At 41.7% G+C, this 19368-nt stretch overlaps 1 protein-coding gene across 5 annotated transcripts; it reads right to left on the bottom strand.

Moving 5' to 3' along the window:
- Positions 1-446: 446 nt before the first annotated feature.
- Positions 447-13647, bottom strand: LGALS8 (galectin 8). Of its 5 annotated transcripts, none has more exons than XM_040552715.1 (10): positions 13625-13647; positions 11031-11168; positions 6949-7037; positions 6017-6227; positions 5243-5359; positions 3883-3939; positions 3781-3807; positions 2672-2760; positions 2098-2263; positions 447-1745 (listed from the first exon to the last, which is right to left on the bottom strand). In XM_040552715.1, the coding sequence occupies exons 2-10, from the start codon at positions 11070-11072 to the stop codon at positions 1596-1598; spliced, it is 948 nt and encodes a 315-aa protein (XP_040408649.1). In that variant the 5' UTR covers positions 11073-11168; positions 13625-13647; the 3' UTR covers positions 447-1595. The 5 variants fall into 5 exon arrangements, with proteins under 5 accessions (XP_040408649.1, XP_040408646.1, XP_040408648.1 ...); XM_040552712.1 differs by lacking the exon at positions 13625-13647 and adding an exon at positions 13401-13529; XM_040552714.1 differs by lacking the exon at positions 13625-13647 and adding an exon at positions 11643-11662.
- Between the last annotated feature and the right edge of the window lie 5721 nt (positions 13648-19368).

Here is a 19368-nt window from a genome sequence, read left to right as displayed (position 1 = left end):
GTGAAAAATGTACCTCCTGAAGAGTCTGAAAAGAAAGTATCTACAAGACGGTCTTGAAAGAAAGAAATTATATTCAGGTCAAGCAAAACCAATGTCCACATGAGAACATCTTGCTCAACTTTTAGGTAAAGGCAAGGATGCACAGGTGCTAAAATTGCCATAACTAACTGGGAGCTGCCTTCAGGCTCATCTCTTAAAAAGAATCAGCCAGCTGCATTTATCTTTAGGGGATATACATAGCACAACAGTGGCCTGAAGGCCATGCCGCACGCATGGCATGGCCAAGGCCTAGGCCTACCCGGCTTAACTGCAGTTTGCTAACTCCTTAATGGGGAAATGGTCCTCTAATCAGGTTCACCTTGGAGATGCTGGCAAGACAGTAAGTAAAACAAGACAAAAAAGTAAAACAAGACAAAATAGGCTAAAAAAAATCAACTTAGCTACACTTGGAGAAAAGCACAGTTCATAAACATTTTTATTTATGCTTTTTATATGTTTAACCTGGTAGTTAAACAGGCTTTTAGGGTACATCTTATCCTTGAAACTGCTTCGCTCTTTTAGCAGCTGTTAAGGTAAATACGAACAGCCCTTGGGCAGGTATTAATAGCCAGTAGCAACTTATTTTTTAAAAATAAGAGTACATAAAAATTAAGACTGACAGTTGTAAAGAAAACTGATGGAATAGGAACAGCTTTTTTTTCAAATAGCATTTGAATACAAGACTGAAAAAGAACTCATTCACTATTCTATTCACGAGCAGCCAAGTCTCAGCTCAGCTGAAATGATGCCTGGAGTACCTGGGTTTACATGTTTTAAAACAAAAGCCAGACACATCTGCTTCAGTCCCTGAGCAATCTCATCACACTGGGGAGCCAGTTCAGATCAAATAAGCTTTCAAAAGTTCACCCAATCAGAACGAGCTAAATCACTTTCATTTGTTTTACTTTGGAGAACTAAAAGCTAGAAATGCTGCCATATGTTTGATTTAAGCCACCTATAAGCAGGAGTTGACATAACTATGAGTGTCACAGAAGGTATGATTGCAGGAGCAGGCTAAGAAGTAGAATCAATTTCCTCCTTGCCTTTCAAGAGAACTGATGGCTCAACTGTCTGCTTAATCCAGCCCTGGTAAAAAGGTTGTTATCACTAATATAAATTAAGAAGCAGAACAGAGGACTTCATAATTCTCTTTTCTATGACTGATCAATATCCCTTTAGGGGTGGATAATCATATCTTCATATCCTACTTCACTCTAGTTTCTACTTTACTGAATGTATGCTATTAAGGAATGACCAGTAGTAGTTAATCATACTGAGCACAATTGTTAAGACAGTATGATGCAGTATTTTCATATTGCTAGGTTCAGTAATACATGTGATTTATCTGAGCACACTGATTTAGCTTGCCAGGATACTGTAAACTATTGGAGGAGTTAATCTCACAGCAGCTCTGGTACTCACCCAACTCAAGAGAGGCTGATACAGAAGCCTACGTAGATAAAGGCAGGCTCAGCGTGAGTCAGCACCAGTTTGTACCTGACAGAAAAACTGTCGTTGGAATATATTTAATTCTTTTAGTACTAATTAGAAAAGCACTACCAGCTCCTCACATCTAACAATTGAACATCTCCTGTGACTTCCAGCAGGTCGATCTTTTCCAGTTGTTTAAAGCGATGCTTGTATTCCAGAATGTGAACACCATTAACAGCAACTTTGAACTGGTGGGCATCACAGAATATGATCAGCTGAAAAAAGAGAAGAAGAACAGTTAAGTTCCTAGCTTGAACTTGGGTGAGCCCTGCTTCTGTTACAAAAAGTCCTTCATGCAAAAGAAACATTAAAAAAAAAAAGTGGAACTTTGTCCTATGCTGAAATCTTGCAACTACTTACAAGAAAACAGGAATAGATGGCTGTCATTAAAACCACGTCAGATCTTTGCTTCCTATGGTCCTATTTAACCCTAACATTCTCAAGACATGGAAATGCAAGAACAGCACTCTTACTTAAATAGTATTAGCAGCGTAACATTTAAGTGCTAACGCAAACTCTTATTTTGGCAGAATCGTAAATCTGATGCTGTGTTTCATTTAATCTTACCTCAAAGTACATCCCTGGACTGAAAGGGAAATTGGTAACTTCCCTTTCTTCTTCTCCCCAGCTGTCACGAAGGTAAGAGTTTCTCACAAAAACTTTATTCTTCATTCGGGGATTCAGATGTAGTGCTATGTCCTTCGACTCACTTGATTTCAGATTTATTGCAAAGCTGGAAGACATTTTTAAAAACTTTACTACACCAACAGTTTGTAAACATGATAAAGTATTCCGTGCTATTTACCAAGACTTTAGCCAATTGTGCTTGCATGCCATGCACAATGGAAATCCAGAACAGACATGCAACCTTGCAAATGATGCAGATTAAGCAGAAAAGACAATCAGGTTTTATCTTGATTTTTCTCAGTGGAGCTGTTCTTTTAAGCCCTTTCTAAAACAGCATCCTGCAGGTTCCTGAGAAAACCACACTAATTTCAGATGATTCCAGATGCAAAGTTGCAAGTGAGTAAGGATACCCTGAGGCAATGGAAAAGCCTACACATTCTCAAAAGCAGCTCAGTTAATAGCAAAATAAAACAAAACAAAATAATAAAAAAAGAAAAAAAACAGTAACACCTACCTCTTTGGGTTTTTATTCATTTCTCCTTTAATAGCGATTGTGCATCCCGGACGAAGTGCAGAATCAAGTTTCCCAATGTAAGGAACTCCCTGGAAGTTCATCAGCAGTGAAAAATTTGACTTACTTTTTTCAACATACGAGCTGAGCTTTACTATGGCAAGAAGAAATTTGGCCTACAGTTTCAAATTTGCACTCACAGCTCAAGTTTTTTCTACCAATACAATCTGGGATACTGAAGCTGTAGTGAAAAAGTTGCATAGAGATGAACGTATCGATGCCTTTTTTTAATTTTTTTTTTAACTAGAAACTTGCATTCAAAATAAACATTACTTACTGCTATTTCTGCCACCACTATACATGCCTTAATCCAGAGTCATGCCGCTTGTAAGCACCAAAAAAGTGTCTTGAGGAAACCTTAGCTTGATCTGGCACCAGACATTCCAATGTACAACTTAATGCATTTGAGAGTTGCCAACTGGTTTGAGTAAACATACTATAAGCAGCATGAAACTCTGCACTGATTTAAATTTGCATCACACAGTCGTCCAGGTACAGACACGCTGACCTCTCCTCTCTGATAGCTTGTTATGCTTTAAAAAATAAGACTCACACTAGATGAAGTACGCGCAGGGTAAGCATGGCTCAGTCACCAGGAGGAAGATGAAGCCAGACAAGTTCTGAGATACACGCATTAACGTAAGGTCGTCTGGCTTAATACAACTGCAGAATGCTTTTAACACAAGCTTGTTTTGCAGGTATTCCCTAAAGTCATGCAAACTAAGCATGCTTATTTGAACAAATAAGCATCACATCTTATTTTGATGTGATTTGGTCCTTTAAAGCTTCAGGTACCCCACTTTTTATTCCGCTGTTCATGGCTGTGGATGCCGTGCTTATCTCTTTGGGTTTTCTGTATCTCTTAAGAAATAGCCTCACGTTTACTAGCAGCAGGAAAGAGGATTGATCTCTACAAAACCTCACTGCTGATCATTTCCCAGTAGATTCTCAAGTCCTTTGTACTGTGCATATTTTTTCTTCAATAATTGAGAAGTTTTTATTTCTTTTTTTTTTTTATCCACATTTGCTATAAGTCTACCTAAGACACTTACGAATTGTGAACCATCTGGCATTTCCCCCTAGAAAAGAAAACAAACATAATTAACTAGTTTTTCAGACAACCAGGAGACTCAGTCTTCTACAAACATACGTACATTTTCTGTGCTTATCTTTGTTACTCCTAGAGATGATGGCTGTGAGCCTTGTACAGACTGCAGAAAAAGAGATATTTAGATGTCATTGCTAGCACCACAGAACATAAAGGTGTGTTAGAAACGTAACGGATCTGTGCTGCTTTGAAGTGTAAATTGTTAACGTGGAAACCTAGGGCTATGGTGAAGGAAAAGATAGCCAAAGCCCTAAAAACCAAGGAAAAGTCCTGAAAATCAATTGCTGAAAGACAAATCTAGTTTTCCAAAGGCTACCTCATTACAGTTTGAATCCTTATTTTACAGTTGGAGCACTCTTAACCCTTAGCATCTGAGGATATCCACTCAGCTTTCCTCACCAGGGCAGGAGTATCAGCAGGGCAGGTCACCCAGAGATGGGGCAGAGGGGGGCCTTGGGATTCTAGGCAGCTGCCTGCATCCCTGTCCCTTCCCGCTGTGTATCATATGAACAACGTGGCCATGCACAGATAAAATTCCTGCCTAGCCCTGGCAGACTGTATCTTCATCTTGTTTATTTCAATATAACCTCCCTCTTCCTCCTCAGAAGAGTACACACTGGAAGTACAGACAAAAAGGAAACAACCACCCTGCTCCCCTCCTTTCTTCCCCAGAGGATTCAGCATCTGCAACCACAGAGTAAAGCAACTCTCCTTTGTTTTGTGCTTGGGACAGAAACCAACTACGGCACCTCCTTGCCTCCAAGCAATTCTTGAAGTCAGTCCTCCACAACGGGACTCAGATAGCTTTGAAGCACCATTTCTGCAGCAACATATCCAAGGCCAAGTGACAGGGCCCATAAAAAAGTCTGCACACATGCTTTACAAACAATCAGTGAGTAGACATATCTTTAAAACTTGGACCCTATTTTGTCCAGGCCCAAATCTCCACCTTCCTTCTAAACAGTTTATTAGTCTGCTGCTCCGAGTCAGACCTGATGTTTGGCAGCAAGAGACCCAAGCTCTGCCCACAACGTAGTGATAACCACGCAGAGGAGACAGAATGTTACACAGAAGCAGGTAGGCTGCCTCAGTGAGTGGCAGGAAGGAAGAAGAGAGGGACAAGTCATTTGAATTCTGTACCTCCCCGGTTATTTACCACCTTCCGTTTCTGCTCTCTCACCTTTTCCCATCAGAAGGCTCTCACCCTCTGCATGGGGAGAAAACAAACTGTCCAATTCCACTCTATTGGTTTACTTTCTCCAGCAGAGCTAGGAGCTGAGAGGAAGGAGTGGGGAGGAAGTCCCTTGTTACCGAAGTTAGACTGTGTAGATGCTTTTTTTTTTAACACTGTAGTTTAGCGAGACAAAGAAACTGAATCTTGACAGTCAGCTGTCAATAACACTTACATTAGAAACAAACTCTATACTTTTGATGTGCACTTTGCCAGATATTCCCAGAGTATCTATTCTTTGAAGGCTAATTCTGTGATTGTAGAGCAGCAAGTGCTTCTTGTTTACAGTCACCTAAAGGGATAGGGAAAAAAGTAGGAAAATCACATTAAACACCATCCAGGTATCAAATTGTATGCATGCAGCTGTTTTACGGTGCTTTGGTACAGGAGCTGGGAGTGTCCTGGAAACTTCAGAGCAACTAAGTTCAGATCATCTATGAATCAGCCTCTCTTTCCATTACTGTGAGGGAGATTTATTCGATTTATTTACCTTTCACACCCTTTGTTTTTATTCCCTGACCGCTTATGAATGTGGTTTTACCAACCTAATAGAATCTATTATTGCAGTCTAACAGAGCAAGAGAACTGCGTCGCATTTGTTTCCTCCAAGAGGGAGGAAATACTGTCCTACACTATTCACAAAACAGGTTTACTGTTACGGTCAGCCCTTGCACGTAAGAATGGGAGGGTGGAACAGCCATTAGCTGTGCCAGACAGGTACTTGTCTACTCATGCAGCTTTGAAGGGAACCACGCAAAATGAGAGGTCTGATCTGCCTAGCACCTCTTTAAAAAAAAACTCGTAAACTTTTCTGTAATCAGACTGTACCTACGAAACAGAAACCACGGCTTCCAATTATACTGTATGTATGCAAAATGCCTCTCGTTTATTGGCCTGACAACTGGCCAATAAGGCCCCTCGAGTTGAACAAGGGTCAACGCAAACTCACCTGGAATTTATCCTTTAAAATCATGATGGCAACCTCAAATGACTTCCCTTTTTGAAAAGGCATCTCATAGGTGATCTCTTCCCAGCCCCATTTTTCCCTCTCCAGTGTGTTGCAAACAATGCAGCCAGACCTTTTGAAGCGAGGGTTGAAATGAAAGGCCACATCAGCTCGAGGCTTTATACTACTGCCACACTGTAAATCCACCTGGAACCTAAACATAAAAATAAGACAAACCACACTCAGCTCAGTCTGTCAAGAAATGACCTACAAGTTCAATACACTTGTGTTTTACTGATGAATCCCGGAGCATGCAGATGGAATGAGTTATTGGATAAGGAAAAAATATGTTCATCCAACTTCTGTATATTTATGAAAGGTTTTCTCGTGATTTATTGCAATGAATTACAATATTTAAGCATTTACTCAATGCTCATCATTCATATCACCTGAGCTCCTCACTGCATTCACCACCTTCCCTCCCGTCTTCTTCAGCAGAATAACCGAATGCACCTTGGGCCATGTCAGGAAGTCAGGGAACAGAACCTCCACACTTGGTGTGAGCACTAGTTCACACCTCCTCATCCCAGCTGTAAGCTAATTCCTTCAAGCGACACATCCAGTTACCACTTTTGTTAGTCTCAGATAACCTCTTCAGATAAACAGATATATGCTATGACAGGGAAAAAATGCCAAAGCAGGTAAAGCAAAAACAGAGGAGAGAGGATCAGCAGAAAGCAAAAATCAGTTTATCCTCCAGTGTTCATCATAAAACTTTCATTAACCACTTAATTCACTGTATTCACTGTGACACGATCACGAGGATTTAAATCAAGCCTTTGTTTACTATCCCAAATAGGTTCCCTAGAAACAGTTTGTTCATTACATGCTTGTTCACCTGTTGACATTTCAAGAAGTGATACTGTAGTAACTACCTGTCTGCATCATCAGGAACACTCCCATGTATCACAATCAGCTCTCCAGGAACAAGGCCACCAAGAATTGTCCCAATATATGGAACGACCTAGAAGAAGGAGGAAAAAAAAAGATAGAAATAACATTTTGTGATGGAAGCAAAATACATAGTTTTTAAAATCATATTCTAATACTCAATTAAGTGGTGCTCTAGCATATTAAAAGAAAGACAACTAGCATCTCATTTAAAAGAAACACTAGAAACGCATTAAATACCTGCCACAACAGAAAGATAAAAAACAGATTTTCATCACTGTAGACCAAGCTTCTCAGATAAAATTAAAATAAACAGTTACAACCTTCATTCTAGCTCTGAAAAGAATAATGGCAATATTTTATTGCCTCACTTTTAATAAGAGAAGATTCACTTCAAACTAGGTCATTGCCAAGGTCTGACAACAGTCAGTCCTTTGCCGGTAGCAGGAGGCACCTTCCACAAGCTTTTTAACACCAGACTAGAGCAGCTGCCTTTTTGCTTGTTCTTGCTCCCTTGTGAAAAACAGCAATGGGAAAAGAAGCGACTATGGCAGAGAGCAGAGTTGCATCTTAATATGAACAGCACAACATACACTACAAAATATCCTAATGAGCTGGGAACAGCAAGGTGCACTGAACTAGCCCTGCTCAGGGGTCTTAGTCTTTAGGATACCAGCAGCACGCAGTCTATCTCCAAGCCTACCCTATTTTCTCATCCTTATCAATAGCTGGGGAAGGTCACGCATGTACATTATGCTGAACTCAAATGGCAACATGGTAGGTGTTGTTAAACCAGATATGGGGACATGTCAGCTAAAATAAAAGCCTCAGACACCCCAAAATGGCTCCACAGCAAAGGTTCAGACATGCTGACGGGAGCCCTACCTTGACCACCAGCTGGAGCACCCAGAATTTCAGGGAGGAAAGGGAGCACCATAACAGAAAACTGTGGAAGATGATGAGACTTCTGTGAGGAAAGATCTAAGACTGCGTTCTTTACATCCAGAAGGATGCATTTAATAGAAAGGAATGTTGGCCACCCATTCTTCAGAAGCTCAGACATGGAATCTGCATGGCCATAATAGAGCACTTCCTGGGTGTAATACTACAGACTTAAGGAGGTTCTGTCATCATGGGATGTGCCTGTCATTTCTTCACGTCTCAAGACTCTTGCTAGTTTTTCCTCACCCGTTAAGAGCAATGCATGTGATACCACAGGATCTATCATCATCCCATCTCTCTTAAAAACCTCCTAAAGTTTCCTTTGAAGCCAACTGGACAACGTCAGCCCAGTTTGAGCTGTCTCAAAGATCATGTTGCTTCCAATATCTGCCAGTTTTCATAAATGAGACGACAGATAATGGTCTCATAGAGAAGAGGGCTGTGACAACAGAACTTTCATCCACCTTGCTGGGTAGCCTACAGCTGTCCCTTCAGATGGGGCATCAAGTTTCTTGCCAGATGGATTTGTGGAATAATTGCTGGAGGTGACTTACTGAGACTATGTCCATGTCCTAAGAGAAGCTTCAGCACTGAGGAAAATTCCAGGCTGAGGTGCGGCAGATATGCAAGGAATCTGTTCCATGAAGGTCCCTTTGGCAACACAGCCTGCAACCTTAGGTATTGGCAACGCCAGGGGAGCTTGGTGTGCTGACCCTGAGAGAAGCAGCATGGAGGCTGGAGCGGAGTGAAGAAAGACACCATGGCCAGGCTCTGTGCTATCACCACAGGGATGGGGAACTAGATGGTACTATGGAACTGACAGATTGCATGGCCAACCCCGAGCTGAACTGATAACCAAATCATGTCCTCTGGGTGACCTTTGCTCATTATAATCTCATTATAATGCCAAAACACACCTCCATCCCAAAGGCTACCTGCCTCCAAGGTGCAACCACCCCTCACTAAGCATGCGCTCTGAATTTCCCTAAGCCTGTAACATTAAAGCAGAAAATTTTATACCAATCACACCCAGGCACATGTGACTAGAGTCACTCAAGCTCCACCTATAAGCAAAAAAATAGCATAAAAATGGCTCAGGAGAGGAACAATGTTAGGGAAGATAGCATCACAGACAAGTCGGGAGGACATCGCTAACCTCTGGGATTGGCTGATGGGCTGAACCTCTCTTCCCCACCCCGTAGGGACACCTATTGGGTGAGATCCAAACCCTCGGTTATACCAAGTGCTTCCCTGGGAAACCTAACACTCTCTATAGAGTTGTTTCACAAGTTAACTTATATGTAGTTGGTTGTGTTAGTCACATCCTTGGTATTTGCATGTGCTTTGCAAACAGTGTATTTACCACTGGCAATCCAAAAGAACCTGTACTCCTGTTGCTTCAGTAAATGCCACCAGTCATTAATCTACCAGACTGAAGGTGTATCATGCTATTTTGGCATCCATGATCGTGGTAATTCAGTATACTGAATGTCACCAGACTTATAGTGCTGAACTGGGCATCACTCAGAACCTAAGCCCAGCCGCCCCCAGCCCCTCTGATATCTGAGCGCAAGCTGGAATGCAAAGGGGTTTAGGTCCTGCCAAACTTCCTTACCCTTCAATGCAACAGGGTTGAGTAAAGGGCATAAAGGGGAAAGCAGGATTTTCTGCATGATTCAAAACAGTCCATTAGTGAAGAAATACACCTAAGATAAAAGTTTATTTAAAAAGCTCTTCAGTTTTGCAACTTAAGGAATGATTCGTTCAAACAGTGAAATATTCACAGAGTTACTAAACTTATATGGTGGCTTCACACAGGTACACATACAGCTAAACAGCAAGTCTGAAGCTATAGCTCAACGAGCATCACACATGCAACAGCTCACATAGTCCATCAATGACTGAAGCAGCCAGTTAAAGAGACTTTGTACAAACAGCAAAGCAGTATGACACATATACGAAGAACAGACAATTAGCTCCTGTTTCAAGTTTGCTGTCACGGGCACAGTCCACTTTGCTGATCTCCCCACTTGCACTACAAGCCCCAATTCTTTCCCTTCAGCTTGTTCAGAAGAAGCAGCGGAGGTTTGGAAATACCTCTGGCATCTCTAGCTCAATGCCTTCCTCAAAGCAAGGTCAGCCACAGAGGGCTGTTCAGGACCTTGCCCAAAGGCTGTCCTGAGATCATCTGCGCAATCTGTCCCACCTCTGCCTCCACATTCCAATCCCAAATAATCACTCTTATTTCCATCCTAGGCTCTAGAGCACTAAGCCCTAGTTTTATCCCTCTGTATTCTCCAGCCTGGTCTTGTTACCCACCACACTCATCAGTCCCCTTGCAGCCATGCAGTTCTCCTGAAGTCTTCCTCTTTTCCTTACACAGAGAATTTCACCTATACACCTCCTCTACCTCCTCTTCACACCTCCTCTCCTCCTCCACCAAAATTAGGCTCCAAAATCCCTACCTATAACTTCCATCCTACTGTTCCTTTTGCAATTCAGTCCCTCCAGCTTCTAGTTGATCTCCACACAGCCTTCCTTCCTCTCCAAACTGGATTACTGTTGGACTTGATGATGGCCTTTTACAACATAAATGATTCTGTGATTCTTGTAAAGAAAGCTGAATCTACTCCCCCCTCATCCATTAAGTCTATCCACTTTGCAAGCAACGAGCAAGCAGCAGGACTGAACAATCAGACACTCTGAGGGCACTGGACTGTATCAATGACAAACTATAATAGGCAAGGAAGTCCTGTGCAGGTATGTGGTATTGTACCCTCCACAGTTTCTTTACAGACTTTGGTATTTTTGGCAGAACATTAAAATACCATCTCCTGCAGACTCAAAAGAACTACATTTTAAAAGAGACAATGAAAAGTACAGCTCCAGTCCATTCCTCATGCTGGCATGAGGCCACTGTCCCTGAGCATGAGAATACTAGAGAAATACTAGAGAATACCAGAGCAAACCCTGAGGTTCTTCCTCAAATATCTCAGTAATGCCAAGAGCTCTCAGTAACACCCCTCACCATACAAAACAGCAGGAGTGCTTTGCTAACTACTGGCATAAAATAACAAAATCCCATTTCCTGAGGGAGAAGTTGTTGACATAACTGAAAAGTTACCGGGTTAATGATTTTCTTCTGCGGCCCATCCAAGGACATCATCTTCCCTCCTCCAGTTTAAGTCTGTCAGTCCTGCGGTGATCACTGTCAGAGCGTATTTAGAGGTTCGCTGATCTGGCTGCACCAAAGCAGGGATCCCTTTGAAAAGCCAAAACTTTTAATTAGAAAGAAATAAAGTGACACTACAGGAAGTGAAACCCTCCAAGGTATAATGTTAAAACCTACAAGAAAAAATGCAACCGCATTTCCAAGAAACTTGATGGAGTTTCTAAATATCAAAGTTAGAAGCTTGTTTAAAGACAAAACATGCCACCTCAGGACATAAATACACAATTTTATCAGCTGCTTCCTGAGATCATGTATACTGAGGCAGAATCCCACGTAAATACCATTATTGCACAGGTCAACACTGATAACTCGATGACCATCAACTGTCCATTTGCAGCTGACACCTGCCTGTAGACTGTGAAAAGTCACAAAGCACAAACACGTTTTTTCTGAAGTGAACAGCCATTTCTCTTTCTTTTACCAATTCCTGTGCTGTTCCAAGGTTGCTCAAGGGCAACAAGCCCTAGGGGCTGAACTTGCTTTTTCCAGTTTTATCTTACATACAGATAAGAGATACCAGCCAAAGACACAGCAGGGAAGCACAGAGTGTTTTCTGCTTCTTCCTCCAACACACACAATCCCTGAACTCCACAAATAACTACAGGAGTCTGCAAAACCTGCATTAAATGCACAGAACTAATAAGGAAAGAAAAAAACACCTTATGAGTATATCCAGCTACACTATAATTTCTTCAAATGTAATTTCTTCAAATATAATTTCATCAAATCTTCTAACAAAGTGACCAAAAATCCTGGGCCAACTTCAAAACTGCTAGACAATTATTTCTTGCATATTCTGGATAAATATCTTATGGTAGCAAGCCAACAGGGTGGTGAAAAGTGGCAGGCAGGGAAAAAGACAAAGGAGACAGTTTTAGTATTGTTGTTGTGTGAAAATTGCTAGCCAAATAAAAAGTAAGTAAATAAAAAGTCTGTGACCGATTCCACAGAGACCTGGGATTAACCTTCTGCAATGATTCAGCAGTGCAGACCACTGCAACATCTGGCTAATCCTGTGGGAGACTTGGGCCAGTAATTCTCCTTATGATCAGGGTCTAGAGCGCATTTCAGAGAACACAAGGTGTTATATGCCCAGCTTACACCATGCAAATGTTTTGCCCCTTTTGATATGCCCCTTGGGATACCACCATCAATTCACAACAGGAATGTGCCAAGGCAGGCAAATTCCAGTATTTTCATTTTTAAAATTAGGAACTCAAGACCAAAGCAAGCAAGAATTCTGACTACAGCATTGACAAGTCTAAGAGCAGACCAAAGAAACAAAACCCAGACCTAAACCCTGTGCCCAGCAGCCTGCTTACTGAGCTTCCCTTGGTGTGCGACTGCAATCGACACCTTACCGAAAGAGGACTGACAGGACGGCCTCTAGGATCTAGCAGCACATGCCTGAGCTCTTCTGCCCACCCTTGTTGATCCTGGCAGACGAGGGGCAGTGTGGCAAAGCGATTTGTTTGTATGTTTTATGGAAAGGGTCACAGTAACGAGGGGAAGCTGCGAGTCAGACTGTGTTTGGCCACGCAGGTTTTGGGTAAGGAAGTGCGGGGTTCTCCTGTAACCTTCTATCACAGAACTGCTGTCAATGAACATAAGGGGGTCTGATTTTTCGGGTTGTCCTCTGGGGACCCAGGAGTTGGACTCGATGATCCCTGTGGGTCCCTTCCAACTCGGATATTCTATGATTCTATGATGCCAAATTTTAAGTCTGCAACACTAAGATAAGGTTCCCCAACTACGCGTTCAGAATTGAAACAGCTACGTACACTGCCCTGATATCTCACACACTGCACAGTTCAGAAGGAAAAAATGAAAAAAAAAAAAAAAAGGAAACAGCAAGGACAACTGCTATTACGCTATCGCTCTATGACCCGCAGAAAATTTCTTCCTCTAGAAAAGTCCAGCGGGGCTTGATAATTCGGGCTGGATCCCATACTAAGGCAGACATGGCTTCTGGCGGGGAGGGAGGAAAAAAGCGAGCAAGCTACCGCCTGGTGTTTGCAGACAGTTAAACCCAAACCAGAAGTGCCACCGTCCCACCCCCGGCCAGCAACCCAAGGCTCCAGCCCCCGGAGCCGCGGGGCGACCGGCAGCAGCCTCCCCGGGACCGAAGCCCCAACCGCGGTCGCTTCCGCCTTGAGGCGCCCCGTCCTCTCACCACGGACGGACGGACAGACAGACAGACAGACGCGGGGGGACCCCCACCCCTCACCCCCTACCCACAGCCCACCCTGGCGCCCGACTCACCCGGCTCCTAGCAGCGAGCTGACGCCGCCGTGCTGACACCGGCCGCAGCCGCCATTTCGCACCCGCCCCGCGGCGTCACCGGCCGGCGGCCCTGCCCAACGGCTTCCGCCCGCTGCCAGCGCCCGGCCGCGGCGGGGCTGTGGCGGCTCCAGGGGCGGCGCAGCGCCCGGTGTGGCGGTCAGGAGGGTACTGAGGACCAGAAACCCACACCGTAGCGCACCCACCTGCTAGGAGCTGCAGGATCGCTGCTGGGAGGACACATCAGGCTGTATCAGATCCGAAGGACTCGTTCACATAAAGGGCTCACGTAAAAGATTGCTTGGGGAAAGATGCCTTTCAGTCACACTGGGCTTTGAGTACTGTCTGTAATCGGATGGTAGCAAAAAGCCTGCTTTTATTACTGTCCAAAACTGACGACTTACAAGATGTCTGAAATGTTGTGAATAACTATTCACTTCTCCTTCAAGGGCAGAAGACCGTGATACGCTGTAAAAAAAATACATTAGTAGGCTGATCTTTAAATTAGTACAAATGTCATGAACTTTCTTGGACCTTGTTTACACAATTCTGCTGTCTGGTAACTTTCAACTATGACCACACATCAATAGCGTTACCCTAACTTACACTACTATAAAGGCCAAATTTACATTTTTTCCACTTGCTTACAGCTTGACTTGCATCTGTGGGAGGCAGTCAGCTCGAGACAGTGAAAAATAAGCAGTCTCTTGCACTCAGTTCCCAGCCTGAACTGCAGCTCTGCTACTCAGTAGCGCTTCAGGAATAAGTGAATTTTGAGTTTCCATACAAATGCTTCCATGCAAGCGCCCAGGGCTACACTGATTACCCTATCCTTTATGGTGGGCTTCCAAAGGAAAGCCCAAAACCCGTAAAAGGCAACTGGATACTGTCAGTCCGATTTTTCAGGGATGCCCCATACATAGTTGGCCTCACAGCAAAATTAAATGCTCGTGGAGCACAGGACTGTACCAATGCTGCTGAAGAACAGTCAGTAAGCTGACTATCTCTTAGATAAAGCTGCAAAAACTAAAGAATACAGTAGTTTGGACATCTTCATGAAGCTAAAATGGGTGGAAAAGGCCACTGATTTATCCTGCAGGCACAGAGATGGCAGCCAAAAAATGGCAATCCATAAAGGAAGAGCAAGGCCAGCGTGGGAATAGAAGAAACATAATGGAACAAAATTGGTAGTCTAGCAGAGCCTTTACAATGTCCACGTGATTCTCTAACCTTTTTTATCAGATTAATTATTAACTCAGGAAGAGTCCACCCAGCGTAGGTTCTACACCCCTCTGTAGTTCGTAACTCTATTGCATGTTTTCTAGATAAACGGCCTTGTTCATTGTCTATCACAATATATTCTTCTTTTTCCCATATGAAAAATAAGTGCATCTTCCTTTCTTCAACAGCAGTATCTGCTGCAATCATCGGTGCTCTAAGAAGCTATGGATCTTGCATATAAGATATTCTTATACAGCACAACTAATTGATAATTAGTTGTTCTATGTAGTAGAGCTATCAGTAGATAAGTAGTTCCAAGGTGGCTGGTGAGAAGGAAAACAGCTGTTTTCCTAGCTGCGAGAAATAAAAACAAATACAATAAAATTGAAAATGGATAATCTATATTTCTTCTAAATATAGTATACATTAAATCAGAAGATATAAGAATACTTAAATTGAACACTCAGACCCAGTATCTTGTAAATAGATACAAAACTAAAAAAAAAAAGTGTACACCTCAACTCATGCCATACAAAAAGGAAAAAAATATTTCAAGTATACAAATTAGTAATCCAGTGTGTAATGAAGATTAAGGCGAACATTTTCAACCTTCAGTGCTGAATTTACATGGAATCCACATATGAACTCTCAAAAGCAGCTTTGTTTTTATGATGAATTGTTGGAACTGATGTTGATTTTTCAAGAGCTTCAGGGGATCAGAATTCTTTTCCATTAAACAACCGTGTTTGTTCAAAACTTTACACATTTTAGCCAGAAAACAGGAAAAGGGGTATTTCAGCAGGACATCTTGATTCAGAAATGCCACTGCATCATTTTGTGTTCCCATTGCGAGTCATCATGCGAGGGCTTCAGCCAGACTTCTAGCTGGACTGGATTTACCACAGCAAAGCATACTACACTACCACACACATACAGCTATGGTGTGTTACAGTAGAGAAAAGCTGTTGGCACACATGCCAGCACTCATCACTCAGAAGAACAACTTAACACACAGACACATGATCCTAAATCATGCATGTGGTAGGCCCAAGCTGTGGGGATTATGCTGGACAAGCTGCACATGAGCTATTTGCACGTACACAGTGGATGCCTGTGTATGAGCTGAAAATAGCAGAGAGCCCAGCCACAGCAGCACCCCTCAAAGCTGATTCCAAAGCCCCTAACTAAAGACAGAAAACAAGTTACAAAAGTTAGAGTTCACACACCTCTATCAGGAAACCTCTGTCCACAGAAGAGGAATGTGAGACATTTGAACTGCAGCTCCTACAAGAATGAGCAATACAACTTCCGCTTTAAAATATGACTAGAAAACTGTTCTGAAGAGCTGCGGCTTTTCTGAGGAAAGATTAAAAAACAAAGTTAACAAAACTCCAGTCTTCTACAAGGTTTAAAAAAAATAATAAATAATCAAACCTCAAATTTAGGGCACTAATTTCACTTTGAAACTAGATCTTCAGTTTCTTGAAGTCATTGCAGCAGAGCTAATTTATATCATCCCCAAAGCTAGTGCCTGAAATTGAAAATGTTAGTCTTTACATTTAGCTCTTCTGTAACCACATCCCTCAGTATCTATGGTACAAATATTACTAGAGGGCCCTTTTCATTCTCTGAAAGAAACTCAGAATGCAATCTTACTTAGACTTCCCTCAGCTTTGCTACTAATTCTTAATTGGTCATTTCTACTTGAGAGAAGTAAGAAGTGCATCAACCTGTACCTCATTCTAGTTTTGCCAAACATCTTGAAACACTGTTCACCATTGCTTTGGTATCTACACCTATGTACATATTAGTATTGTCTACTTTATACAGCCTATGATATAATTGATTTTTCAGGAGTTTTTTGTTTTTTTAAAATGACATTAGAAAACAGAAGAATGGAAGGAAGACAAACAATTTCTAAAAATATTTTGAATGTAAACAGTATAATTCAGAGTATCAAAATCCCTTGAGATACATCAGTCTAAACCCATAGAGTGCTTTAATAACCATCCACATAGGCTGTAGGTGAATCCACCTGTGAATTTCCCACTAGAGTGGCTTTAATCAATACATAAACTTGTGCTAGTTTCATGCAAGTGTGCAACTACTTTGGTATAGGACAGAAAGTGGTCAGCCCACAGGAGGACTCCGAAGAAAACCACAGTTCACAAACAGGAAAGTTATACTCAAAACTAAGGATATACTGTTGGTGAGGCATTTGCTGTCACCTCACACTGCAAAATGAGAGACATTTGAGACAAACAGATAAGAATACTCGTAGTGAAATTTCTTCAAAACTATGAAAACTAATTTTAAATATCAAACATTTTTATTGTGTTTTGTTTTCTTCTCCTTCTGTGTTTTTTTTTTTAATCCCTAAAGTTATGGTCTGGAAAGTCTCTCTGAATTGCATGATTTCTTCATAGCAAATATACACCCTATGATGTATAAGTATACAATTACTTCAGTGTCTAGTCTTGTTTGTAAAAGAGAGTCAAAACTTAATTTTGCCACCTGAATGTGATGTTCAAACATTGAATTAATTCAAATATGCAAATCCAAACTGCTACTTGGAACACTGAGGTGTTCCTGTGCCAAAAACAGTGTCATAAAGCTTTAAAAAAAAAAAAAAAAGAACAAAAAACAAAAACAAACAGAACAAAAAAAAGGCAAACAGACAAAAAAAAAAAAAACACCCTCTCATCTTCTAACAGGTAAAATACACAAAAGTTGTGGAAGGGCTGCCAGAAAGGCAGACTTGCCTTCTAATTGGGGCTTCCCCAACAGCAACAACACACAACTGACATGGTTTGCAACTGCTGCAGTAAAACCAGAGGTCTAGGTTTTTCATTCTTCTGCTGCTTAGGAAGCATTTGCAGACTCAAGAACACAACCTGCATTATTCCATCCACTTCTGAAAGGTTATCTTTGCAACCCTGAGGGCACAGACCATATATATGTGTATACAGTACATAAAGCTTACACAGTATACGAACTGTCCGTACAGATTCTGCCTCTCACAAGGGAAGCTTCCCATCTACTAGTGGCAGCTAGTCCCAACATTTAACAAGCCGTGACTAAACCTTCTATGACCTACAAGTCATTCTGGTAATTTCTGTTTCCTCTCTTGGGCCATTCCTCCTCCACCCATTTCAGCAGCACTTTCACAACATCAATTCTCTTATAAAATTTACAGAGCTCAATCAGCTGCTCCACAGTCCTGTCGCTATTCCGTAGCAAGAACTCCAAGGTAGGACTCTGGGGCTTCTGTTCAAGGAAACACAATTCATCATAAGTCATCCCCCACTTGCTTGCTAAGTTTCTCCAGTTTTTCACAGTTGGATGGCAGGGATCCAGCTTTAGCCTCACTGTGTACAACAAGTCTTCATCATTGAGCATGTCACTGATGGTCGGTGCACGAAATAAGCACAAGGAGCAGGTGCCATTTTCTTTGCAGCTTTTCTTGAGATCTGCAGTTAAAACCATTACATGAAGAGAATTTAGGATCTGTTGCTGTGGCTTTACCAAAAACAAATATAAAAGCACAAATGTTTGAAGAGCATTATATTTCTCAGAATCATTTCTGAAAAAGTCAGAATAGTGGCATATTAATGCCTTTCCTTATGAAGTACTCATGAAATTAACTTTCTAAAACTTCTCTTGGCTATGTTCATGGGCTATAATCAAAAGGACAGTATTTTTGAAAGCATCAGATTTATCCTCTTACAGAAAAGATGTGCAGTTCCTTCCAGTGTAAGCTGGGATATTCCATTTTTCTTTTTTGGGAACTACCTCGCATCCTTCAATCTGCCGTAAACCCTACATACATCACCAACAGGAGTATGTGCATATTACATGCGTCTTGTATAAATATGTTGCAGGATCGAGGCAAAGGTTTTGCACTTCTGAGCTGCTGCTTTCATAACAATATGAAATATGTGCACCAGGAGAATCTTTACATGATGACAAAGTAGAAATATTTTGTTTTCCTTTGTTTTGTAAGGGCTCTTAGAATAAACGTTGTCACTGTTATGTCAAGGAAGCCTATTTTAAATGTACATTATAGAAGGAAATCAAGAGCGTACTCCTCCACATGTAGAAAAATAAGAATATCGAGTTGCTGGAAGTAGGTGGTGATATGTTCCAGATTCTACATAAAATATCAAAAATTGCCATTTAGAGGTTTCCTCCACACAGTATCTGCCCAGTGCCGAGAACAATGCCGTGCTATCAGACTATACTATATACTATGTATTAATAACCTGTAAAAGCATATAGAAAACAGTTCTAGCCATGGTTCTAGTTAAATACTAAGACCTTTAGCACTGCAGTAGTCTAGGGAGTTGTTTCAGCATTTCAGCTGCAGATATGACCCTAAATAGCACTTTTTGAAGGCAGGGAGAATTTGATATGTCCAAAGAGCAGTTGATAATGGATGCAGCCTAGAAGCACCTCCTAAAACCTCTGCCCTCTGGCCTCATTGTAGAGCATGAAATAGGGAAGTAACTATAATCTTACTTAGGGTGAAACTCACTGAAAAAGGAATGCTACAATAAGAAAACTGATATCGATCAAAAGATTGGTTAAAAACAATGAGAGTGTTTTGGTGTCAAATGACTGTGAATAAATAAATCAGTGACTCTGATGTATAAGTGCTGGACCAGTGCCAGTTCAAGAGACCTGAACTGTATCCCTAGGAAAGGGCAAATCTGGCAGTCAGTGCTGCCTA

Source organism: Cygnus olor, chromosome 3 (genome assembly GCF_009769625.2).
Source record: "Cygnus olor isolate bCygOlo1 chromosome 3, bCygOlo1.pri.v2, whole genome shotgun sequence".
Taxonomy (NCBI): Eukaryota; Metazoa; Chordata; class Aves; order Anseriformes; family Anatidae; genus Cygnus; species Cygnus olor.
The sequence above is the reverse complement of the archived record's forward strand: the minus strand, read 5'-3'. Positions and strand labels throughout refer to the sequence as shown.

Excerpts from the sequence above, each read along its gene's own strand:
- LGALS8 (XM_040552715.1), bottom strand. The coding sequence starts at position 11,072 with ATGATGTCCTTGGATGGGCCGCAGAAGAAAATCATTAACCCG. Across the intron at positions 3,808-3,882 it reads CAAAGATAAGCACAGAAAAT|GGGGAAATGCCAGATGGTTC; the intron begins GTACGTATGTTT and ends TTTCTTTTCTAG. Across the intron at positions 2,264-2,671 it reads ATGAATAAAAACCCAAAGAG|CTTTGCAATAAATCTGAAAT; the intron begins GTAGGTGTTACT and ends AATGTCTTCCAG.